The sequence below is a fragment of the Prionailurus viverrinus genome, chromosome A1, assembly GCF_022837055.1.
Source record: "Prionailurus viverrinus isolate Anna chromosome A1, UM_Priviv_1.0, whole genome shotgun sequence".
In the NCBI taxonomy this organism is placed as follows: domain Eukaryota; kingdom Metazoa; phylum Chordata; class Mammalia; order Carnivora; family Felidae; genus Prionailurus; species Prionailurus viverrinus.
Window position 1 is genome coordinate 66,335,600 of NC_062561.1, and position 27,118 is coordinate 66,362,717.

The following is a 27,118-nucleotide window of genomic DNA, read 5'->3' on the forward strand; positions in this document are numbered from 1 at the left end:
AGGACCAGTGAAGCTAACAGCAAACTTTTGAGACAATGACATACTCTTAGACAGAATTTAAGCTTGGAAGCTAATGAAATGTTTGTTGAGCCCTATTTATTGAAATAGGAGGACTTGGTTTCATTATTCAATTATAAATACTAGTTTAGGCATATGGAAGCAAACCACATGACACAGAAAGGGAGCAGTCTGTTTTTAACTATTTAGCCTCAAAGCAGGCAGAAATCCCGCATCTTTCTATTCCCCGTATCAGGAGGGGAAGAGCCTAAGTCATGTCGTTTTCAGTAAAAGCAAACAATAAAAATTTCATCTTCATAGAGAAGCATTTATACCTCAAGTCCTTGCAGAGCGATGAGAATCAGAAGATTTTTTTTTCCTTTTTTTTAAACCTCTTTGAAAATCCAGACCACACTATTGATTACTAACTATTCACTGCTGAAGGCAGTACTCTGTATTCAATAAATTAAGCTTTAATTCCTGAGTCCAACAAAATAATTGACCTCAAAAAGAAGATAAATGAATAGGCTGTCCTGAGCTCATGATTAGAATCCACTTTCTAGTCTCATTATATTCGTATTTTTCAATTCAGTGATTTTTCCATTCTTTCTTAGTTTTGTTCACAATCTATAACACCTTCCTCCCTGCTGCTATATCACCAAGGCCAACCTCTTTCCATTCTTGGTTTTGAGAATGAAAGATTTTAATATGATATTTTTATAATTTAGTATTAATATTGACAGATTAATACAGTTTCCATTTTAGGGCAAGCTAGGTAACTAGTATTTCTGAAAACTTCTGAACTGTTCTTGATTTCATAAAATCCTAAATAACATAGATGTACCATGCATAAATATTTTGATTAAGATAAGAAATATTTGGTGGCTTGTATAAGATCACACAGGATTTATAAACCATGACTTAGGAAATCCTTCAATTATTGCTGCCCCTGTAGCCACAGAATTTCTATATTTAAGAAAGTATATTCTTTCATAGTAAGAAGGTAAACATGTGACTAGAGTCCTCTTTAAGGTTTGATGCTTTGGTTTCATTTGAAATCAAATATAAAATATCATTATTGCAGGCACTATTTAAAGATCACAGCAGTAGTTCAATGTTAACATTATTCAGAATTGAAGTAAATCAAGGTCTTCTGATAAAGCAGAAATAAGGTACAGCTTCCAAGGAAACTGTGGAGAGATTCGTGGCTTTTTTCCTTCAGTGTCTCAGGAGAAAATCCCCCAGGGTTCCAGAAAAAAAGAAGTTATTTGTTTTTGTTTGCATTCCTACTTTGATTCCTTGAGGCATCCTGGACTTGATTTGCCCTTCTGTTACCTGAGAAGGGTGCATAGTATCAGAGAATAAAGAGAACTATGAGAGGTAAAACAGAATCCCTCTGATGTTGGGCACTTGGATTTATAAACTCAGAGGCATTATCTCTTCATCGTCTTTTTTGCCACCCCAAAACACATTCTGCAAATGGGATAACACTTGAGTTGACTCTACCCAGTCTCACTTGGTGCAAATGGATAGGTGCCCCGCATGCCTGAAGGGTGTCTTGAGGGAGCCTAACGTGAGGCCTGAAGAGGCTAACAGCACCCAGTGACGTTAATTTCTTATTTCTTGCATCCTATAACTGAGTGTACTGCAGGGTAGCAGAGTTCATCTCTTGGTGTACTCTTTTTCATTGAGAACTTTTTAGGCAGAAATCCTAACAGCCCATATTTTATTCAAGTTCTATAAAATGATAGTTTATATTTATAATGGTAATGCAAAGTACTTCATAACTTTCTGATTCATTATGGCAAACTAAATTATGTTCATTATAGCTTTGGTATTAAGTGAATTTATTTGCATTATGAATCTCTGAACACTGATAATTGATTGCTATATATAGCAACTACAAAGAGTCCAAAATATTACATTAATGTAAATATCCCATTTATGAACTATTCCAAATAGCAGCAATTTAATTGAATTTAGTGTTAGAACAGATTTGTAAATAGACTGGCGCAAAAGTTTTTAGCCGTATGCATTTGTTATTATGTTAATGACAATACTTTGCAACGTACTTTGATTTGAGTTTAAATCAAATTAGGATTTTCTAAAATTTAACAATACATGAAAAAAGAATCTAGCTACTTTGGAGGAGTAATAAATGATACACTCCTAATGTTAATGGATGTTCTTTCAAATAGAAATCATGTGGTCTTCTGTTTTCTTTACTCGTAGATCGTAGATGCAGGGCAAATCTTATTTAAAGGGTTATCATCAATTCATTGATGCCTTAACCACAGGTTCCGTTTTGTATGAAAGTTGTGTCTAAGTTAGGTAGATGCTGTAGGCATTCAAGGTCTTACTAATTATGAGTGTTTTCTTGGTTTATTTGCAGAATTTTTCCGAGAGCTCCTGGAGAATGCAGAAAAGTCACTAAATGATATGTTTGTACGGACCTACGGAATGCTATACATGCAGAATTCAGAAGTGTTCCAGGACCTTTTCACAGAGCTGAAAAGATACTACACCGGGGGCAATGTAAATCTGGAGGAGATGCTCAATGACTTCTGGGCTCGGCTCCTGGAACGGATGTTTCAGCTGATAAACCCACAGTATCACTTCAGCGAGGACTACCTGGAATGTGTGAGCAAATACACAGACCAGCTGAAGCCTTTTGGAGATGTACCCCGGAAATTGAAAATTCAGGTCACCCGCGCCTTCATTGCTGCCCGGACGTTTGTCCAGGGGCTAACTGTGGGCAGAGAAGTGGCAAACCGAGTTTCCAAGGTAATTGAAAATCTGCTTTCTAATTGATCTTTCTCTTCTGCTCTGTTTTTAAAACAACTGTTTAAACAACAACAACAACAAAAATTCAAGGTGAAGTTTCTCTGTTACAGTGGTCCTTGCTCTTAGAGTAATCGGATAAACGTCAAGGTTTAATTCTGTTTTACTTTTTTTCCTTGCTTTGTATGAGACAAGACAAGATTTCAATCCATTCCATGTTTGGAACATAGTGTCAATATTTATCAGCGATATAGCATGAATGGTGCGGAAACAGGCGTCTTGTAACTATGACCACTTGGCATTTCTGAACAGAGTTTTAAGAATGATAAATAATCATGAAACAGTCCATCCGGAGGTTATAATCCTCTAGGAAGTCACAAGGTGATAGTCTTCATGAGGTTTTCAAGTACAGACAAGTTGCTGTTCACACACCAGCTTCTGGCATTTCTTCTTCTTTATCACTTGCAAAAGTGGCCAAATTCCTCAGTAGTGGAGAAAGAACCCTTTGCTAACACCTGTAGAACTGGATTAGGGAGGAATAATGAATACAAAGTATAGATTCTGGCAGGGAATTCCTTTTGTTATCCATTAGCTTTGAAATTCAACGCCTCGTATTGCATCCGGCTTATGAGCAAGCTAAATCACTAATACACATCGCGCCTTTCCTTGAGGATGTCTCTAAACCTTTAATGCAAGGGGTCTTTCTCCACTGCTTTCTTTAAACATTGACTGTTTCCTGTGTGTAGGATGTTTGCCTTTGTTTAAATTCTTCCTTGACATTCAACTGTTCTTAGGAGACGGGCTTGCCCATTTATGAGGTCAGTCCAACCAATAAACTGAAAGATGATTACTGTAAGACATAAAGTAAAAACAACACATAACAGGAATCTGGTATTATGTCACCCAAAAAGGTCATATTTGTACAAAGATTAATGCCAAACACTACTTTCTTATTGCAGGGCTGTGGCAGAGACCCACATATTTCTCATAACTATTGGTGCTAACCTTCCATGTTTCTCTTTTCTCCACCTTCATGTCCTCAATATTTACATCTTGGTATAAAGACTGTGTATACCCTTAAAAAATGTGTTTCTGTGACACTATTTATAAATTTCATAGCCATCCATTTTTAAATTACCTATTCCTACTGAGTTTATTTGAGCATATGGAAAGAGTATTTTCAAGAGGCCTCTAAAAAGGATAATCACATGAGGCTTAATATAATATAAAGGCCATATAACTCTGATGTTAAAAATGATGTTTTTTTTAAATGAAAATCAGTAATATTCTGGATACCAAAGGAACTAGAGCCCCAAAAGTGGGTCGATAAGGAACTAGCCAGGTGGAATAGCAAAAGGAAATATGATCACCCGAGAAAGTCTGTAAAATATATAGAAGTACAAAAACTAAATATGTATCCCATATATTCTTAAGCAGAAAGTTTGTTTTTTTAAAAAAAAAAAAAGATAACTTTAGTCACAGAGACTTCAAATTGAAGTCTTTGCTTTTGCTGGAGAATGAAACACACAGCCAGCTTTTAAGAAACACAAGATAAGAAATTCAAAGCGTGGATTGATCTGTGCAACATTCTAGACTCTTTACTTTGATTCTGTCTGAGTGTGAGTAACGTTTAGATGCACATATTTTGGCCTGGGGACGTTCGGGTGCAATAAGAGAATATTTTCTAGCAAAGTATCTAAAAAGTATCAGGGGAGACTGCTGCTGATTCTCTCTGAGTTCTCAGAAGATGGCATTAACAACTGCCCCTAGATGGCACCTCCCTTTTACCATTCCCTGACTATCTCAGTATGAGGTCTTTGTAGATCGAAATCGAATTTACTATTCTTCATGACGTGGAGGTTGACATCATGGAGCAACCACCAGTAGAATATGGCTTTTAATTTTTTTCTGGACATGATGAGGGATATACTCTGTAACACTGTGATCTTGTTTCTCCTGATCTTTCCATGATCAACATTCATTTGCTGAGCAGCTGCTGTGGATTTGTGATGTAGTTTGTGATCATGTAACCATGGAATGCTGACTGTTCTATGCAGATATTGGCTTGTCTGGCCTGAGTTTCATTAGCCCTAATCTAGTCAAATCATAAGTCCCATGCTGACATCTGGGTGCCACCTTGTAGAAAGATAAACAGAGAGAAAGAGAGAGAGAGAGGGGTGTGGCTTAAAAGAAGCCGAACCTTTTTTTTTTTTCTAAAATAATTTATGACTCAGGGATTTAAGTATATTACAAATGAACTTTCTCACCTAATGATTACCAGATGGTATGTAACTGACAAAACCAGAAATACATCTACTAGGACTGTTGGTATGCTGGTATTTTTCAGCACCCAAACTATTTTTTTGTAATAAGAATAAAAATTACAAGGACTCAATATTTTAAGAGAAAAAGCAAGAATGGTGTTGGAGGTAAAAGCCCTTCATAAATCTGGGGCGTCCCTGTGGCCCGTTACTTGAGGGATTTGAGTTGGCGAAATGATTGCAGAAGAGGTAAGGAATTCAACGCAATATTCCCAAATGGAGATCAACAAACTAGGTTATCTCCTGCATCCTGGTTTGTAGAATACATTTTTTTCCTTCTGTTTCTTCTCTTTCAGTGGCTTCTCAAATCTTGGAAGATATCATTAATAGCTTCTAATTAATTGTTTTGACTGTAAAATGTATCCCTTTGGCAAAACACAGCCATTTGACACAAATGTTTTGACATGATATTATAGGGAGTTTTTGTACCAGAAAAATGGAGGAATAATTTGGAGGCATCAACACAATAAGGGTTTAAACTTATCTTTGCCATCTTAGAGACAAAAGCCTTGTCTTCTTCTAGGCACTGAATGAAGCAAGTTAATTCTAAGTAACTGTAACTGGAGATCTGGTTCTAGGAAGTGTTAAATGATCCTCGAGTGAATATCTGTGGTCAGTTAGCCAGGGTTCATTTACTATGTGAATGACTAATTTTGAGAGTGCTGAGTGTTGACAAAATACGGAGATTTGGTAACTTTCATACTTTATTGGTGGAAGTATAAATGGATGTGTTCACTTTGGATAACAATTTGAAAATACCTGTATCACCGAAAAAGTGTGTATCCCAACACTGCAGTTCTACCCCAGGAGTGGAACAGGCAGATATGTGTGTGTGTGTGCAGGCAGATATGAAGAAGAATGTTCACAGCATTGGTTACAATAACATGAAAATTAGAAAAATCACAAATGTCCCATCGGCATACATGGTGATCTTGTCACACCATGAAATCCAATGGAGCATGGAAAATAACTGAACGATAGCCACACTCATGGATGAATCACGGTAACCTCATTTTGAGAGAAAAACATTATCAAAGAATACATACGATTTATATAAAGTTCAAATAACGTAAAACACAGCAATACATTTTATTTTATTTCAGAATAAAAATATATGTGATAGAAGTCTGGAGAAAATTTTTAAAAATTGAAAACACAAACATTAGATGGTCATTTCCTTTAGGGGTTAGGCTTAGAGATATTATAAAGGTGGGTTATACAGGGATTTCTAAAGTTATTGGATAACATACTGTTTCTTAAGCTCTGGGCGATATGTGCGGTTGGAGGGGTGGATTTAAAACCATTTTAATGAAAGAGATTCAAATGGTGAAGACTTTGCCATTGTTCATCTCTGATTCTCTTCATCTGTGCAGATATGATCAAATCCCTGAGCTACCCCCAGTAGTTTATCAGACTTACTGCTGTTTGTAGATTTGTTAACTGTTCACTTTCCATGCTCCATATTGTGCTAAACTACACCAGGTAAGCTTGGAAGGCAAAGCTCTAAACTGAAGATAAAAGCAAATTTTGATAATGTAGTAGCCTGGAAAGAAAGAGTCTAGACTATTTCTTAGCATTGTCCCTTTATTAAAACACCACTCTCATACCCTTATATATACCCATTTATGAGTAGAAACATGGAAGCCAGCTTGTCAGACACTGTGAAGCACACAGACAGAGCGCTCCATTAAAGAGGTGTTAATGTTGTCTGCCTAGACCAAGCTTCAACTATTTATCATGAAGGCAAATGTGGAAATGACTCTCCTGTCTTCACTGGTCCATCCTGATGGCTGTCATTCTGCTTTAATCAAAGTGACTTCTATGAGTAAAGACTGTAAATTATGTCGATAAAACTGCGTCAATTATGGAAGTCATTTCAATGATTCGTTCCAGATAGTTGGGTAGATAGTAGAGCTGGGATCCAGAGAACTTGCCCTATTGCCAAAGACCGTCATGTATCCCTTGTCCGTCTGTATGTCCGTCTGTCCATCCATCCATCCATCCATCCATTCACCTACCTAAAATCCTTCTTTCTTGTGGGTCATGACTTTGAAAAGAAAGTTTGACTTACAGTCTTTAGTAAGACCAGAAAGTTTCATCAGTAGACACCTGTCAATGTCTGCTACACAGACTGTTTTTGCATGAAGAGCCTCTTAGCTGGTTCATATACCTGAGTAAACAGCTTTGCATTAACATTGCAATGCCAAGAAAGCAATAAACAGAGTCAATTTTCAATAAATGTGGTTGATGGACTATAAGGCTGAAAAGTTTATCATCAAATTTGATGAAATGAAGGCTATGAAATACGTCCATTGAGAGCGTTCTCTGATCACAATGGAAAACCATTCTGAAGAATTTACCATTGAGATAATTTACAAGAGAAACAGTATTCTATTTAGCCGTTTGCTTTGGGGAAAGAATTTAAGATATAAAGTAAGACCACCTTTTATAGCTATCACCTGACTCATTTGTATTGTTCCTTTTACGGTGATATTTTAATTGGAGTTAATTTTTATGGAGTCATCCAAAAATGAAACAGACCACAAAAAGGTCTTAGGTGAATGAAACCTTTTTATAATTCTTCTGTGGCTAGCGTATTCTCTTCTGTAATTGTTGATTATTCAGTGTAAGTTACTTCAATAATATACAGTGTTAGGAAGAATAGGTAAGCTTTTTAAAATTATCAATAATGCTTCTATGTTTACAACTTTTAAGTCAGCATAAATAATACATGCTTGCTGCTTTATGATGGTGGTGTGGGCATTATATTTAGAAAGTACTTAGCAGTCAATAAATAAATAATATCATGATAAAAATAGTAACAAAATGATATTAGTACTAGGAGCCATGACAATGAAAATAATGTAATTCATTGAAAATGTATGAATTTTAGCCTGGTCTAGGTGCTGTGATAAGCCTGAAAATCACAATAATATAAGTAAATCCCACTGTCAGAAGAAGGAAAGAACATTTCCCCTCAAGTATAGCATGTGGGATTCTGCAGATGGATTTAGAGAATTAAGAGAGACAGTCTGTTTTGATTAAAACACTTCGGTTATTTTGATTAAAACAGTTAAAATATCTTATTAATTTTAAGTTCTCTTGCAAACTACATAGCTTAGATGTGTGCTTTTGAAAAATAGTTGAGATAAGAAGAGGGTAGAAATTGAGGAAAATGAAGCCATTTATATCCAATGCACTAACAACTATTTGTGTCTTCTTTCTTTTTGTTCCCTTTTGTAGCTTGTCTCTCTAATACCTATGCCTGAGTTAGGCTACTTTATTTTAAAATTATACTATCTATTGGGATTCCATTAAAATGAGCACCTTTCTCATCATTGAAATTTGATTGTGAAATTTTATCCATTTTGGAAGAAGTTAATGAGTTCCTTAACTCTGTAAATACAACATAACTAGGAAATGTTTGAGAACCACAGTTCTACTTATACTGTACCTAATAGGTATAATCTCTCTCTTGACTACAGTTCAAGTGGGGTGGTTATAATAACCCAGCTTTTATTTCATCCCAATGTGGACTCTTGTAAAAGTGAAGCCATTTTATGCTTGTTCATTGTGTACTGTATGTCAAGTACTATTGGTAAGTTTATGAGATACCACGGCCAAGCAAATTAACCTATTTGCAAGTACTAATTGGGAAGACACACACACACACACACACACACACACACACACACAATGTCAATGTATACTGAGAGAATTTTGCAATAAGTGTTCTGAGAACAGAAAGGAGAGACATCTAGCTTAATCTTATGTGCCCGGAAACCTTCAGGGGCATAGAAGCCTGAACCACATATTGAAGGATGCATGGGCATTGGGCAGATGATGAGGGCATCTAGCATGGTGAAGGATGTTTTAGGCAGAAGCAACAGTGAACAGAAGAAGCACAGAGGTATAAAACCAAATGATGTGTGCAGGTAGCTGCAAGCATGTGGTGTTCTTGAGGTATAAAGTACAAAGCAATGAATAGCAAGAGATTAAGCTGGAGGCCCAAACTGAACCCTTGAATAAAAACTATTTCACTAACAATTTGGTGCATGTCTATTTTACCTGAATAACTTAAAAAAAAAACAGCAACAAACAAAAAAACAAAAACAAAACTTTCTGTGGTTTGGAAGCATTCTAGTTTTTTGAGGGACAAGTGAATGCTGAGCACTTACTGTGTGTCAGGTATTGTTCTGCAAGAAACAGGAAATAACAATGAATAGCATTGTCCTTGAGGAAATCCAACACTATACAGAAGTTCAAGTGTGGTACAAATGATCAGGATAAAGGCAGAGATCTGAGAGATCTGTATAGAGCACTATGTGAATCAAGAGAAACACACATTCCTTTTTGTCTTGGGAAATTGGAAAAGACACTGTAGAGTAGATAATAGTCAGATTTAGACTTCAAGAATGAACAGGTATTACAACAGGGAGAAAGGGATGTAAGGCTTTGTGGTCCGAGGCCCAGCAGGTACAAAGACACAAATCGTGAAAGGTCATGGTGTTTTGGAGGGGATTCCAGGAGGTAAATTTGGACCATATTATTTGGGTCATAGTTTATGTTAAGGAATGTGAAGGACTTGGCATAGGCGAGGAATAACAATGATTTTTTAAAAGACAAGTATGTGATCAGATACTCACTTTAAAAAGGCGGTCCATGGGGTTGATAATCTGGATTGGGGGACTGACAGCCGGTGCGGTGATGGGAAACTATTGCAATTGCCCAGATTAATAGTGATGAGACCTGGGTCAGCAGGTGGAGTGGAGTGGAGAGCACACCCGGAGAGACAAACACGCCAGCACAGTATATAGATGATGTATCTTCTCAGGTTCCCTCCCAGCATCAAGCACAGTTCCTGTCACAAAATTTGTTCCCGTTTAGTAACAGCTGTCTGTTGGCTGACTGGTTTGAGAATCACCACCATATCATTGATTGTTGGCAAAGGATGGTAACATTTGGTTAGAGGAAGAAGGGAATAGGATCAGATGAAATATCAAAACATATCAAGATTTAAAGAGGGATATAGAGAAAGAAGACAAATGGTGCGAGCCAGAAAAGCATATTGCCCTGAAAGTAAAGAGAACAGAACTTCAAGAAATAGGGTAATGAACAGTATCGAATGTTGCAGATAGTCAAGTGGGAGGCACAGAGGAAATAGACTTTTGGATTTGGCTCTTAGGATGTTACCAATTAGCAAGCAGCAGTGCAACTACCCTGGTTTTGATTGGTGGAGAAGCTAATTCTTCTGCCACTACACATTCTAGAACTAGCGTGGTCCGTGGACTGGTGCTCTTGAGTAGGCTATCACGGTTTTGCAACAAGGTAAGTACAACTGAAAGCACTTTAAAAATCTGAATAGCAATTTCACATTGCCCCAGCATCCAAGACACCATCAGTAGACTTTTCCTTGAATATTGGTGAACTTGTCTGGTGAGTCTCCTCGCTGTGACCTGCATCTTAGTTATGCTCCATCAGGTTAGGTATCAAAGCATAACATCCTGGGAAGAATCAAATAACCAGCCAAAGCCTGTCTAGGTCATGGGAGCCTCAGACAGTGAGTCTGAGATGTATTATTCTAGAACAATGCTGAGAATACAAAATAACCTATTCGGCTTGATTCTGTTGGTGTGTCTGGACTTTCTCCTCCCTGTATGCAGTTTCCCTTTACCCCTTTTTGTGGCCTTCTGTCCCAGCCTTTTCCCCTGGGGTGCATTCTCTGTGTTCACAACCATCAATGGGCTCCTGTAAGCCCATTTTGATTGACACGTCTACTGTCTGCCTTTGCCCCACAAGTCCGAGAACTTCTCTGGGGCCATCGGAAACGTGTGCTACAAGCAGATGTCTTTGTTACTAATAGGGAACCTCCAGTGGTGAAATGTGCCAATTAAGGTACAGCACAAATAAAAAAGGCCCAAGGATAGAACTCTAGTGCTGCAACTCAAAGGACGCTTCTTCTAAAATGGCTTCGTAAAGGAAAACGGACCTGACACTTTATTCCAGTGAACAGCGCGGAGTCTGTTCTTGGATATGTATCTCCGAATGCTTTCATGCTTTTCTTGCTGGAAGGTTCTGTGCCACAAGATTTGAACAGCAGTCGTATTGTAATTACTTACACATGCAAAAGCACACCCGGAGTGTTGGCTGGACACTGCGGGCTGTGTGGCAGGATAGGCCGAGACTAAAAGTCTGGAGGATTTTTCTTTTATGGTCCCATCTTCATGGAGTCAGTGTAACAAGGACATTCTCTGAGGCAATATCAGTGCAGAGGTTTATGAGCCAAGATACACATGAAAAAGAATTTTAATAGAGCTTGACAGATATATTGCATTAATACTGCTGACATAGTGAAGCAAGACTTGTGTAAAGAGTATGACACATTGGTATTTTTTAACATGAGGTATTAGGTCACACAGATAGCTGACTGTATAAAGAGGGGGGGGATACACTGTCTCTACCGTTACCCTCGTGATTACAGGCAAGGGTTATTCCCCTTCATGTGTATGCGTTTTACCTCTTCGTCTTGATGAGTGGTATTCAGCGCAGACACAGTGGATCAATCCCAGATGATTAGAAAATAAAAATCACCCCACACAATGTCGAAACTCTACGTTGTCTTACGTCTAAATCGGACGGCCATGGGTGAAAATGGACAGTTCAGAGTGTCAGTAATGGGATAATGGTGACTTTGACATTCAGATGGAAGTACAACTGTAGCCTAAATCAATAGATATTCCAAGTTAACATGAGTTGACACTTAAGCGGCGGACATAAACAGATTTTTAAAAATTCATTGTTGGCGTTGCAGGAATGTGCTGCATGTCAAAAATGCCGATGTCATATTTAATACTCAGTAGATAACGGGATTTTCATGGGAATTTTATCCTCTTTAGTTTGTAGTATCTTAAATCAGGAAAGCAGAGTTTTCCATGTTCATTTTGTATAGGATTTGGCAATCAGAAAAAGTCATTCAACATTTTAAACTTTCATAAATATATTAATTATGAAAAACTCTTATGCTGCGTACCATTCTCACAGTGGTTATAAATATGAGTCTCTCCATAAAGAAATATATTGGTAAATAAATAATGGGTGCTGGGCACCTGGGTGGCTCAGTCAGTTGGGCGTCCGACTTCGGTTCAGGTCATGATCTTACAGTTTGTGAGTTCGAGCCCTGCATCGTGGGCCCTGTGCTGACAGCTCAGAGCCTGGAGCCTGCTTCAGATTCTGTGTCTCCTTCTGTCTCTACGCTTCCCCTGCTCACGCTCTGTCTCTCTCCCAAAAATAAATAAACATAAAAAAGTAGAAATAAAACTGATCAATCAATAAATATAAATAAATAAATAATGTGTGTTAAAACTTTTCCTCATTTGCTCTTGGTTTTCTAAAGACCCATTTCCTTACTAAAACTCTATCTACATAAGGCAAAATGTATTTCACTGTTTTTCAACGGAAATGGACAGCAGTCAGTAAGAAACACAGGATTTTATAGGGCTTTAAAAATAGCAGAGAACCAATCACTCTGCAGACGTGATCACTCTCATTCCTTTCTTCTTAGGGTTTTGTTGCTCAAATTAGAGGCTGGGCCAAGGGGAAGTTAAGTGTGCTTGCAATAACACATTTTATCGAAAAGACAAACCTTATGATATCCTGCTGCATTTGTAGATGGAATATAACTATATAAAATATTTATGACACCATTTCCATAAAATATCAGGAATATCTATTGTGGAATGGAGAAAAAAGTACTCTGACATTTTGGCTAAGACTGCAGAGAATCCAGATGGAAAGTCTTTTATATTTGTGCAGATTCTTTTTTTTTTTTTATTGTTAAAGTGATAGCTTTGTTCCAGCAATAGTCCAATATACCAATTGTTTAATACATTGTAAATCTTACAACTCCTGGCTATCCAAGCTGTCCCTCTTAGTCAGTTGGTAGTTGATCACTTGTGTTGTGGTTATAGAACCAAGTGCATTGGGGAAATTAAATAATCTGATGAATCACTCAAGCCAAAGAGACTTTTTCCCCCCTTCGAATTACCAAAAACATTTCAATAAAATTTTGACCCTAGCTTAAATCACCTAGGTATTTATTTTTGTGATAGTTAGTAAAATAGTGCTATGCATTTTTGCATATTCTTTTCTGACTACAAAATCAATATGTGTGCTCACCCAGAAAGCAAAACGATGTGGAAAGTGCAGAAGGGTACAAAGAAGAAAATAAGATAATCCTAAATTCTCACTACCCAACCAGTGTCAAAGATGGGCTAAAAGATAATCCATCTCAAAAGTTTGTTTCTAGTCTTTCTGTAACTCTAATATATATTTTATATTACATATTTTTAAATCTTGTGGGATAATTCACATTGGATTCTACTTTTTTCTCTTTTACATGGGAAGTATTTCCCCACATCAGTAGCATTTCTTTAAAAATTACCCTTATTTCTTAAAGAATTCTTTTGCAACCTAAAGAATTTGTTTGCTACCAATATATCTGGGAATCTGTCACAAACAGTCACCTCCTGGACATTCTCACTATGAAAAAGAAACAACTGTTTTAAGTAGTTCATGTGTGTGTCCATGTATCATGTTTATCTGAATTCATCTTGTACCCTGAATGCCAGGATATATGAGAGTCCCGTTATTCCCTTAGCATGTATTTAACTGTTGAAATTTACTGGTTGGTTTGTATATACTCCACAGAGCTTAGGAGCAGTGTTTTTTGTTTGTTTTGTTTTGTTTTTTCAAAAAGAAAAAAAAAGATATAAACATAGAGGTAGGAATGAGGCTGACTGGAAATGTATATTGGAAGTTCCTGGGCAATCTTTCCCATTGGCCCAAAAGTCTAGATCTAAGCCAGATTGCAGACTGGTAAACCTTGGTCCTAACTGGCCCAGGGGCATGTTTTATTTGGCATCAATTCTTAAGATTTCAAATAATGTTTTGAAATGGGAAGGATTAACATAAAATGTGGATTTCTACAATTCCTGAAGATATGACCAGCCTGGCCCCGTGTTAAGGAAGGTTTAGACCAGGTTTGTGCTGGGTTGAACATTCATGGCTCAGTTTGATGCCCACCTAATCATTCCTCTAGTTCGCCTGATTCTGAGCTCAATATTGCTGGCCATCTATCAAAATGTTTCAAAATGTGTGGCTGTTTTTCTCATAATAGAGAAATGTTTCTCTATACCTGTGTGTTTACTAAAAATGAAAAAGGGTCAATCACTTTTTGGGTGGCTCAGTCAGTTAAGCATACAACTCTTGATTTCAGCTCAGGTCATGATCTCACGGCTGGTGAGATCCAGCCCCGCGTCGAGCTCCAGACTAACAGCAAGAATCCTGCTTGGGATTCTCTCTCTCTGTGTCTCTCCACCTCCTCTCCCTCCCTCTCTCTCTCCCTCTCTCTCTCTCTCTCTCTCTCCCTCTCAAAATGAATGAACTTTTTTTTTAAGTGAAAAAGTGAATGACAAATACAGCCATGTTTCAAGAAAAAAAATGGTAGGAAGCTTACCTTTTTTTGAAAGTATAGAATATTCGACTTTATATGCAAATTATTTCTATGTTTAAAATTAAAAAATTAACTTCACTTGTAATTATTGACTCTGTGGCATTTGAATGTGCCAACCTTCCTTTAAGCCTGCTGTTAGCCATCAGTATGAGACAGACAATAGTCTTTAAATAAAAGCAAACCAATAACTAAAAAAACAAAAAACAAACAAACAACAACAACAAACTCTACTATTCTTGGTGTTAGATCAGGAAAGAATCTCCCCTTTTAACATCTTAAAGAATATCCTTGTAACATACAGCTAGAAGTTTACTCCTGCCAGAATGGACCACAGCAAGCACAGACCTGGAATTTTTCCCATCAAAGTCGTCACAAAATCATCACTATGCTGTCAAAAACGAATACATTGGGAGCCACATATGTTATTTAAAACATTTTATAAGCACATTAAAATAAAAGGAAACAGGTGAAACTAATTTTAATGGTAAATTTTTAACCTATTATATCCAGAACCTTGTCATTTAAATATGTAATCAATACAGAAATTATTGATGAGATATTTTATTTTTCTTGTAACAAGGCCTCAAATTTCAGGGTGTATTTTGCATTTTGGGACTAGCCATATTTCCTATGCTCAAGAGCCATATGTGGCTAGTGACTAATGTGTCAGACAATGCAAATATATAGTTTTAATGCGTTATCCTCCTATCAAGGGCAAAGAATTTTAGGGACTCACCAGGAAGTCTAAAACTCTTGGGGTTGATTGTTGACATGGTTCTCCAGTTGTGAGGAAAATAGAGAAATATTTTGTGTTTGCATAATGCATTTTGGGCCCTGACTGGAATTCTGACAGAAGTAACAGATACTTTATTGAGAGATTTGCTCTCGCCAGCCCTCAGAGATTTTGCGAGTGGTATTACCAGTGCCCATAAAAAAAAGTATAATGAGCACCAGAAAGATTGCAAATCATCAGAGAGAGATTAATCTGTGCTTTTCCACCTCCCCTGGGGAGGCAGATGAGAAGAATTCATGGAGGAGTTGGCTGTTATCTATGGGTGTCAGCCTCAGTCGTAAACAAAATAAATAAACATCCAAATATTATCAAAGGGGGCTCTCTGTAACTTTTGGCTCTTACAAAGGGGTCCTTAATGTTCATAAAGGTGGTCCGTCACCATTAAATGACTCAACACCACATAACTAATTTGTGTTCAGACAGATTTGAGAGTATCTGCAAGATTTTGGTAAAGATGGTACTTTTCAAGTAAAAGTCCCATAAGTATTAGCTCTCTTAGATTTCCCATAAAACATTTGAGCAGGCAGTGTTTAAAAGAATCTGGAAAATGGCAATTTTAGTGAATTACTATTTGGATGCATAAGGTGATGTACTAGAGGTTGACAGAGCTGACATTCTTCGTCCCCAAATGCCTGTCACTGTCAGGGAAGAGCTTACCGTAAGAGGGATCCTGTTCAATAACTGCTTATGGAATTGATACTTTTCATCACCACTCTGAAAACTTTGATTTGTTATTGAGTTTCCCTTCATGAGATAGGTCGGATCACCAGCCACCTTGTTCTGGATCCTTGCCGCTTTCCCCCAGGCTCATAATACCATCATGCTAGAGAGCTGACTTTGGGCTTATTTTATAATTCCATTCATTGAATTAATTTAGAATATGTAAACTGATTTATTGTGAGATTTAAAATCACTTCCCTCAGGAGAGCAGAGAATATTAGGTTAGCAGTTTTTCTGAGCACAACTTTGACTCAGTTTCAAGGGGCAGGCAATTTAATGTGAGCATCCCATAATTTTAGCTGTACAGTGTCATTTTTCTCTCTACTTTTCACTGCTGAGTCAAAAATCTATTTGAGAGGTTACAGATATGTCAGAGTATTTCCAGTGGAGAGAAACTTTGTAGGTAACTTCTATCTATCTGCAGCCTCAAATTCTTACTCTGTCTTCATTCCAACATCTACAGTTGCATTTCCTTTTCCAAACTCAGCAACTCTACAAACCAATTTATTAAGAAGAAAGCTTAATAATTTGGAGCAGCACAATCACTTTGTGGCCCATTATAGGTCATTTTCTTTCTATGGTGCTTTCCATGTATATCTCTCCCATCCCATTTGCTCAGTTTCAGTCACCTGAAGTGCAGGCTGCTGTCCACTCCATGCAGCTTTCCCAGCCTTTAGGCTCTGTTGCTTATTTTGGGCATCCTAAGAACATACCGTCACCACATGCTATTTTCAGTAAGTCACCGTCATGTTTGTAAATCCCAGCAGTATGTTGCTTGTCAATAATCGGGAATGTCTAACTAAGCGCTTAGCTGTCTGCTGGGAACAGACTTGAATGCCAGATCCCTATCTACAAGAGATTGACAGGTCTGGGTCGGCAGCCTAGGATTCAAGTCTTCAGTTGCGCATTCACCTTGCAACCCTGTATCGTCCAAGTCCCAATCCAATGCCCAGTTTAATCCAGCAAATATATTCCTGCTTTGTCCCACATGAAAGCTTATGGGACAATTTCTCCACCACGTTTCTTACCCATCATATGGCTTCCTCTTCCCATCAAATCATCTCTTACTTCATTCAACACTTGCTAAAATCTGCCCATTGCCACTTCTGGTGTCTTCAGGAATCTCTTTTCACCTAATCAGGTGCATGTGTGCGTGCTTGTGTGTGTGTGTGTGTGTGTGTGTATGTGTTTGGTTTTGTTTGTTTTGTTTTTGTTGTTTCCATTCAGCCTCTTCAGAACCTCTACACTAAGCTTTTACCATGTTCATGTGGAGTTCTACATATATTCCTTTAAAGTTTTCACAACATTTTCCTGTGCGATGGACCTCCTCCACCTGGAGGTTGTAGCTTAATACCCAAAGGAGCAACCCTTCTGTCTTCAGTATTTGTGACGGCAAGTACTGCTGCAATTTGGATGTGACAGACATTGAAAAAATATTATTGCTGCTGTTACATTACTTTTGTCCTTTCTTTCATTCCTGTCATGGTCGGAATAACAGGGAGGGATATTATCCATCTCTGTACCCTCTCCCACATTATTGTAAATAGTACCCTGAATTTCTGATGGTTTTAGATACACGTCCTTCCAGAATTCCACTCCCCCCACCCTGACGAAAAAATTGAATACTTAGTGCATGTGGGTACCCAACAGATCCATAGCTCCTTTTGTTGGGATGTTCATGTGGAAAGACACTGTAGACCACTGAAAGATTAATGACTCAGTATAGGCTGAGAAGCCATGCATTCCCTTAGTTATCACCTAGGTGATGTAGTAGCTTGAGATCTGTCAAAGAGTAATGATCTTCATTTGTATTCCAGATTTCCAAACTATTTATATCTCTATCACCTATCTATATGTAGATATAGATGTCTACACTGTTCCCATAGTTAGTGGAGCAACCATTATTTCACCCATATGTTCCCTTCATGTCTTACTGTTCTTGTGTCCAGACGCTTATTGACTCTAGGATCACAACTTAGTTCAGTGAGGTATTAGCAGAAAAAGGTGTGATTGTGTAGTCTTCAAACATCGACACTGTAGATTTTCTTGATCTTGGATTTCTTCTAAATAGAAGAGAAAGGTGTGCCAGAATACTGAAATCTTGGGAATATTTTTACTGTGAGTTATAGTAATTATTAATGAGAAGTGAAAAAAATAAAGAGAAAAAGCAAGTGATCTCTTTTGTAAAGTGCTCACATTGCTCATTTACAATTAAGCTGTTCCGATTTCTGTAATTAAAATAATTTCCTCTGAGAGGTCTTAATAGTTCATGCCCATGAGTAAAAAAAAAAAAAAAATGCTGTTATCATGAATGAACAATTGAAAGATCTTACTCACTTGCTTGAGTTCCTGTGAGAAATCTTTGAAAACAAACCAGGCATGAAAAAGGCAATCAGTAGGGTTGGCCAGGGGTCATTTTGGAAGCCCATGGCATGTACCAGCTTATGCATGTATTCATCCCTTCATTCAGCAAACATTTATTGGGCACTAACTCTTTGGCAGGTGCAATGGGTACAATAATGAGCAAGACGTAGCCCTGCCCTTAAAGAACTTTTATTCCAAAGTGGGTACAAGACCACTGAATAGTAGAGAATGCTAAATACTAAGACAGAGATATACGTGGGTCACAAGAATGCAGGTGCCCGTCAAGACAAGCTCAGCCCATGAGGACTCTTCCGTCTTATTGCAGTTCATTTTGCCAGTCTCGGGTTTCATATCAACAGGAATGTCAATTTTAATGCAGATACGAAAATTCACTCTTTAGGTATTGAGAAAATAAAACCACGTAATTAGTAAGCATTTATTGATTAGTCACAAAGTACATGTGACTATCATTACGAATATTTTATTGTGAGCTATATATGTATATAATATGAAAACATGCCATACCTTAAACATAATATAAATATAACACAGAAGAAAAGTAAAGAGAGAAAAAACTTGATGTAATCCAGAGCTCACGGGACCAAGGATAAGAGATAGCTGGGATTGAATTCTTATTTGGATCCTAATTAATTGTCCGAATGACTTCATTTCTTCCCTCCTTGGTGAAGTGAGAGCATTGGACTAAATGAAATGCTTTATTGGGAGTGAAATTTTCAATATAGCAATTATTTCAGTCATGGACATATGACCTAGGAACTAAGGTATACACTCAAGAGTGCACATCTGGAATTTAGCTCTGTGTGGGAAAGGGCTAGTGATTAATTTCAAGGTGTAGGCCATACTGTCTTGTATAGCATGCCCCTATTTTTGAGTGTGGCTTTGGAATCTATCCAGCTACTATTTCTGGTTGTCACTCTTTTAATTGATCTCATTTCTAATTTTAGGGTGACACAGTTTACTTTTATAATGCCAGGTCGTTGCTGTTTTCCTGAATCACTTTGAATTCCAAAGATATTTTTGAGCGGCAGGATACCTGTTAATGGGCCTCCTAGAATTCAGCCTGGCCATTGGGGAGATTCAAGCACTATATCTACCATACTAAATTTTCTTCAGTGATTCATAATTTTAATTTTGACACTTAAGATGTATTTGATGTTAATGCAGGTTATTGCCAGAGATAATGGATGCCCTGCTACAGAGATGGCTTTTGCAATGTTTTCTACTGAATCCCACATTTGATTGGCGTGTGTGTCCTAGAAAAATTGGCATAGCACCTTGTTAGCGGGCACAGTGCCATCTAACAGTTGGGGAGAGAGTTAGGCTGAAAAGTGATCATAAATGAAGTCAGCTGGGAGTGTTCAGGAATGTGTTTCAGGCTCCGTGGAGTAGAGGGAAGCAAATGATCTCATGAAAATCTTTTTCTTCTTTTACATGAGTTTCCACCAACTGTAACTTTTGAGAGGATTGGAAGACTCTTTTGCGAACTTGGAAGAATGGGTGTTTGAAATTTAATTGTATAACAAAGTTACAAAACAACGTGATGTTTATATTGGCAGTTTGTTAGATCAGTATTCCCGCGGGTAGAGTGTATCAGATCACTCTGTCAATGGCTGTGGTGTATAGAGTAGAATGAGTAAGGGAGCCACTTGTTACCTGGTCCAATTTTCTGAGTTATTTCTGAGTTATCTCATCTGTAGAGTGGGGATGATGCAAAGTGGGGATGAAGAATGGTTACAACAGAGAAATATGAAAAAGGAGCTTGGGAAACAAAAGCAGATTCTTACCATTAAAAAGGTTAGGTGATATTAACGTCTTATGTAAAAACAAAAGCAAAATATAATCCAAACTGGTCAACTATAAAACCTACCGGAGCAACGTTAGTTTAAACACTCTCAATTTCTGTTATGAATAGGATGATCCTAATTATGGGATACCATATCTGCTTTGAGGAATGCTTTCCTTATCTATACTCTGGCCTCATGATGCACTGCAGTGTAGACGTTCAACAAAGAAAAATGCAGGGAGGTCATCTGGGGTTTTGTCCTTTTCTAATGGTTTTAAGTATATACTCCATCCTCTTTGGAAATGCCTTCCTGCTAGGCTGTGTGTGAGGTACATCTTGGGCCGAATCTCACTGCAGTTTTAGTGAAACCCATGTACTATCCTGCTAATTGGTCTGTAAATAAAGTTTAGTAGACATCACACTCCTATTCTTTTTCTTTACACACCCTCCAAAGAATCTTTAAGATTTTTTTCTACATAATCAATTAAAGCCAAAATAAGTATTCCATATAATTTCATGATTCTCCTGGGAAATTCCAGGGCTCAGTGAGTTATGTTCCAATATTTCCAACATAAATATCACTAGTTCTTCCTACCCAGAGTCCTGCAGGATCAAGTTAAAGGTGAAAACTTATTTACTCATCAGTCTCCTTACCTGTCCAATTAATAATTGAAAACCACTGGCAAGAGAAGATTTCTTTTTCACACACTCTCAACTCTTGCACACATGGTTTTATTATTGATTGTACATGAGAACAGGCTGTGTTTCCATTACCTACACTTTTATTGTTCCCTGAGTGTTGACTTCAAAATTATATTTCTTCTCTGTTGGGTCTTACAAATGACTATGATCCCATTTCTAACCTAGATGGATATTTCAGTCTCTTGCTCGTTGGCTAGTATAATGCAACAGAAGAGAAGTGCTTTTGTGCTTTTCCTCAGAGTTTAGTTTGGTACAAAATCTTAGATTCCTAATGTTGATATTTCATAATTTTTTTTAAAAGTTGTGCAGATAAAATAAATAGAAAATTCAAGGGGTTCAAGTACTAACTTAAATACAGTTGAAAAGATAATTGCAAATATTTTTTGGAGAAACACAGAAGAAGCACTATAAACAATGTTCTGTTTATATTATCTGTTGCCTCTTCTGACTTTGTAAATAATAGTGAAAATATGTGTTATCAATAGCCTGAAACATAGACCAAGAATAAACTATTTAAATGATATGAATCCTTTTAAAACCACAGTCAGTCTTCTGGAGTATAATTCTGTAGGTTTTATGACATTGTATTTGTTTTCCTGTGCTCTTGTGTTGCTAAATTGTGTTGGGGTAAAAGGTCTTAGCACCACTATGGTAGAGGAAACATTACATTTATAAATAATGTGAAACAATCAGTTCATTTTCATTTTACTATTCTCCACTACAAATGTTATTACTTTTCAAAAACTCTGAGAGGTTAACATTTATACCTGATTCACTGAGCAAAGCTGCAAAATTTTAGTCCTTAAATTCTTTATAAGCAGAATGAATTGTTCAAATAGGCGTTGCTATAAAATGGTTTAAGTACTATATTTTCACTTCTAAAAGATTCATTTGAGATGCAATCAAAGGTAAGAATTAAAAATTTTACTATATTTAACACATGTACTCAATTTGTTTCCTTTCCCTTGATAGTCAATTCCATTAGATTTATATTGTGGCAATAATTTTATCTCTATGAAAGAACATAGCTTATCAAACTCAGATTCCATTCATGAGTCTGAAACATGCTAATGTGATGTGATTACATTATATCTTAGGATACATGCTAATGTGTTTTCTGAGTTTCCTTACTGGCTCTCCAGAAAGGAAGACAAACCCATTTTTAAAGTAATTTTAGGGCGCCTGGGTGGCGCAGTCGGTTAAGCGTCCGACTTCAGCCAGGTCACGATCTCGCGGTCCGTGAGTTCGAGCCCCGCGTCAGGCTCTGGGCTGATGGCTCAGAGCCTGGAGCCTGTTTCCGATTCTGTGTCTCCCTCTCTCTCTGCCCCTCCCCTGTTCATGCTCTGTCTCTCTCTGTCCCCAAAATAAATAAACGTTGAAAAAAAAATTTTTTTAAAAAAAAAAGTAATTTTAGTTTTTCTAAATTCAAGTTATCATTGTCCGTAGGACATGGCAATATTTAAGTATTATATGTGAACATTATTGAAATTCACAAAATTACTGAAGTTAATGGAAAAAAAATAACATGTTCACGGGGACAAGGTAAACCAGCTGTAACTATTTTGGGAAGTCAGAATTGGCTTAGCCTTTTCCATAACTCATGGTAGGATTATCATTATCATATGGGACTAATGACACATCATGTTGTGAATATGATTACAACCAGAACACAAGGAAAATAAAGAAGAAATCACTCTTGAACACCTTACATGAAGAGATTGGGATGTCTTTTCCAAATTATCATAATTTGATTACTCCACCAGTCTATTAAACATAATTCATTGAAACCCACAGAGACCTAACATATTTTCCTGTTGACATACAGGTTCCTTTCAGTTCTTTCTCGTAAAAACTGAGTGAGCAGTTTTAGGAAGAGCAATAATATCTTTTCCTCCATCCTATTTCTCATTTGGGAATTTCTGAATCTCTGTTTATGGTTTTGGGGTACCTCTGTTTCTCTCACAGTACTAGTGTTTGATTCACATATAACATTAAACCTCATTATTTGAGTCCTTTTTTTTTCTTTTTTTTAAATATGCGTCTGGTTTTTCAAATTCCAACTCACTCTTGTCCACTTCTAGGATGTATTTACATATTTTCATTTGAATTATGATGTTAAAGTTTCAATGGGAATCCACGGAAGGCCCAAGTGAGTATATTCTTGGCATTACCTTTTTAAAAATGGTTTTAATATGTAGATTTTCAATACTAAGAAAAGAGAAGTTTTACCTACTTACGACATTTTTCAATTTTTAAGAAGCATCAACATCCTAGAAATATAGCATCTATAGGCATCTAAAATGTATTTTAATTACAGACTACACAGCATTCATATCCGTTAATTATCATGGGCCCATTAATACATTCTGCTTGATGGGGCTCCTGGGTGGCTGGGTCAGTTAAGCATCCGATTCTTGATTTCGGCTCAGGCCACGACCTCACGGTTCGTGAGTTTGAGCACCACATTAGGCTCTGCCCTGACAGTGCGGAGCATCCTTGGGATTCTCTCTCTCCCTCTTTCTCTACCCCTCTCCTGCTTGCGCTCTCTCTCCACCCCCTTCTCTCAGTATAAGTAAACATTTTTTAAATTTAATATGTACTGCTTGACAACACATTCTTTGTCTCATTTTTGTTGTTTATATAAACTTATAAAATTAAACCGCCTTGTATTAGAACGGTCTTTAAAAATCTAGTTTATGGGGTGCCTGGGTGGCGCAGTCGGTTAAGCGTCCGACTTCAGCCAGGTCACGATCTCGCGGTCTGTGAGTTCGAGCCCCGCATCGGGCTCTGGGCTGATGGCTCAGAGCCTGGAGCCTGTTTCTGATTCTGTGTCTCCCCCTCTCTCTGCCCCTCCCCTGTTCATGCTCTGTCTCTCTCTGTCCCAAAAATAAATAAACGTTGAAAAAAAATTTTTAAAAAAATCTAGTTTATTTACTTTCCTACTATATGAATCTAAATCAGATTAATTTCTCAGATGACTATAAATTGGTGAGAGGGTATCAGCAAAATTCTCAGACTCCCAACCTGTGCTGAGAATAAAGCAGCATGTTCAAAAATGTTTTTAACCCCTCCGGACTATTAACATCCAACCCATGTTAACTGAACACTTAATTTGTCTCTGGTGCTGTGATAGGCAGAGTGGATCAAAAGATTCAGGAGGCATGAGCCCCGCTTACAAAAGTTGCATAATAAGAGACATAGGAATGTGAACAAATGAGTATAAACTATAGGGAAATGAGTAGAACATGAGTAACAGAGATATTTGCACAGTTTACACCAAGGAGTGATTAGCCCTGCATCAGTGGTGAAGGGCAGAGTTGGTGAGCATGCCTGGGAAGAACCTACCTGTATGCTGCTGCCGAGATGAATTTTGCAAAGATGAAGACAGGTTTTCCATGTCGACAATGTGTAGAAGGTCCCATGCCAATGGGGCCGTGAAGGACAAAGGTGTGAAATGGCGCAACACACTTGAGGTGACTGTTGCATAAATTGCCAGGAACCAACAGACTGGAGAAGAAAGCCACATCCGGATGTGACTCTTGACAGTGCTCAGAGGTTATTAAGATAACCTCTTCACATGATACCTCTTCAGCTGACCTCCAGCCCTGGTTCCTAACTAAAACTAAAAGTTTTAGTTAGGCAAAGCAAGTTTTTTGTGGATTTAACAGAAGTAGGAGTTGAAAAAAAATAACAGTAACTGCTTTTTCTTGTGGCCACTTCTTGCTACCTCTTCCTCGTTGTAAGTTCTTGTTCCGCATTTCCTGTGTTAAAATGGTGGGACAATAAACAATTTGCGGTCACGTATCATGTATTTAGTACCAACTGTATGCAGTGCACCTTACTTGTCACTAATATCACTCTGAAGGCTTTTTTCACATTGGTCGCTTTGAGAGGGGCCGTAAAATTTATCTTTATTGGAAAGAGGAAAATAGATCACAATAAATTGCGAACGCACCAGGGAGTTTACTCATAAGCAGCAGGAGAGAATCAAAGCCAGCTTTCAAGTAGAAAGAAAGCTACAGACTGAAAGAAGCTCTCTGTGGGAGATGACAAACCATAAAAATATCAGAGACGTTGCAAAAGATTTGGAAGTAGTCAGCTATGTCAACCCATTGTGAATTCTGTAGATGGTTGAAGGTTTGTACAGATGCTATCCAGAATAATTTGATCAGGTCTTAGCTACTTTACAGGGTAATAAAATGATGGTTCTGCCAGCCTGTGCAAGCGCTATCATAACATTACTTTTATCCTTGGGAATTAGAAATTCTCTCTATCTCTGAATAAAAAGAACAAACTGAAAGATCCAGGCCATTTGCAGGGTCCTCAGAAGATGTGCAAAGCCAAGTAGGAAAAGCAAATGTACAAATGGAAAGCCTTTTAAAATAGTGGAGGTCATCATAAATTACTATAAGACTGTTAACTGTTTCTTGGTTTCTGAAGATTCAATTATGTTAAAGCATAGAGATGATCTTATTGAGTACATTTATTTATTTATTTATTTATTTATTTATTTATTTATTTATTTATTTATTTTAGAGAGAGAGCATGTGAGCAGGGGAAGGACAGAGAGAGGGGAAAGAGAGAATCCACGCTGGGCATGGAGCCCAACACGGGGCTCGATCTCAGACCCGTGGTCTGAGACCTGATTCGATTCCTGACCTGAATCGAAATCAAGAGTTGGTTGCTTAACCAACTGAGCCACCCAGGTACCCCTCTTGTTGAGTATTTTAATAAACTGCTGTTAACTAAACACCGTCTGTGTTTTTACTATTCTCTGAGAGCTAGAAGAAATGAAGAAGGAAAATTGGCCCTTGAGTTATTTATCATAATTTATCCAAGGAGATGAAACGTGCATATACATACCAAAAATAAAGGCTAATAAAGAAATACAAGTGCCCAACTGTGTAGCATGGTGTATAAGTGTTATATAGAGTCAAAAAGAATAGTGATCCTGTGGACTATAGATAAGGAGAAAAAGAAGAAATAAAGGGTGTGTATGTGTGTGTGTGTATAAATAAATATATGTATATATTTATATATTATATTTTTATTTTATATTACATGTGTAATTATATTTTATACCTTATATATTTTATTTATATATATTTTTTAACTTTGAGAGTAGGTAAATTGCTTACATAATTCAATTAAACAACATTATAGTTTAAATTATAACAACAAAAATGTATAGCTACGATTGATAACCTCTTATTTTAAGTAATATTAGTTATAATGTAAGGATATGAATTATCCACCACCTATTATTTGATGGGTTAAAGTGTTAAGAGCCCTTTAGTAATACATATTTATTCATAACACTTAATTTTTTTCTCCATGATTAAATTAATCCCAAATACTGCCTGTTGTCATGCCAGACCAATACGCTGTAGTTACATTATTAATAGATCTTATATGAGTGAGCAGTGGCTGATGGTTTAATGCTTTATTATGTCGGGTCTTTTAGTTATGAGATTTTAACTTGCTCTTTTGGGCTCTATAACATAATGTTTCATCAAAACTGTATTAGTTTGAAAAAATAGGAAATTTAAACTCTGCTTCCAATAGCAGAACACATGATATTTATTTATTCATTTAGATTTTTGTTCTAATATCCCAATGCTTATAAATCCTGTCTTTTCCATATTGCACTTTTCTTTTCACTTCAACATAGAATATGTTTTCTGCTCTTCATGTTTGGTTAAAGGGGTTTGAGCAAAGGAATAATGCAAATTGGTTTATAGCAACTCTTGGTACGATGTGGAGAATGGCCTGTTGGAAGGAAGTGGAAAAGGAGGTACACCAGTTGGACTATTTGCAGGCACGTCAGCAAGAGATGTTAGTGACTGTAACTAACAATGGAAGGAGTGAGAAGTGGGTGAATTGGAGGTATATTTTGAAGGTGGAAACCAACAGGATGTGAGATGGGGAAAAACAAAGTAAAGACTCTATGATGACTCCAAGGTTTTTGCCCTGAACAGCAGGAAATATGTTGTTGCCATTGAGTGAGACGGTGAAGACTGGAGGTGGTACAGTTTGGGGGAAGAATATGAGGAGATCGGTTTGCGACGTAGGAAGTTTTAGAGATTTTTTTTTTTTACGCATCCAAGTGGAGATCTTGAGTAGGC

At 37.3% G+C, this 27,118-nt stretch overlaps 1 protein-coding gene across 1 annotated transcript in view; it reads left to right on the forward strand.

Moving 5' to 3' along the window:
- The window catches only part of GPC6 (glypican 6), a 1,113,495-nt gene that overhangs the window by 563,019 nt on the left and 523,358 nt on the right, over window positions 1–27,118 (forward strand). The window contains exon 3 of the mRNA XM_047873699.1: window positions 2,390–2,781. Within this exon, the coding sequence (XP_047729655.1) occupies window positions 2,390–2,781 (392 nt within the window). The remainder of the gene's footprint in view (window positions 1–2,389; window positions 2,782–27,118) is intronic.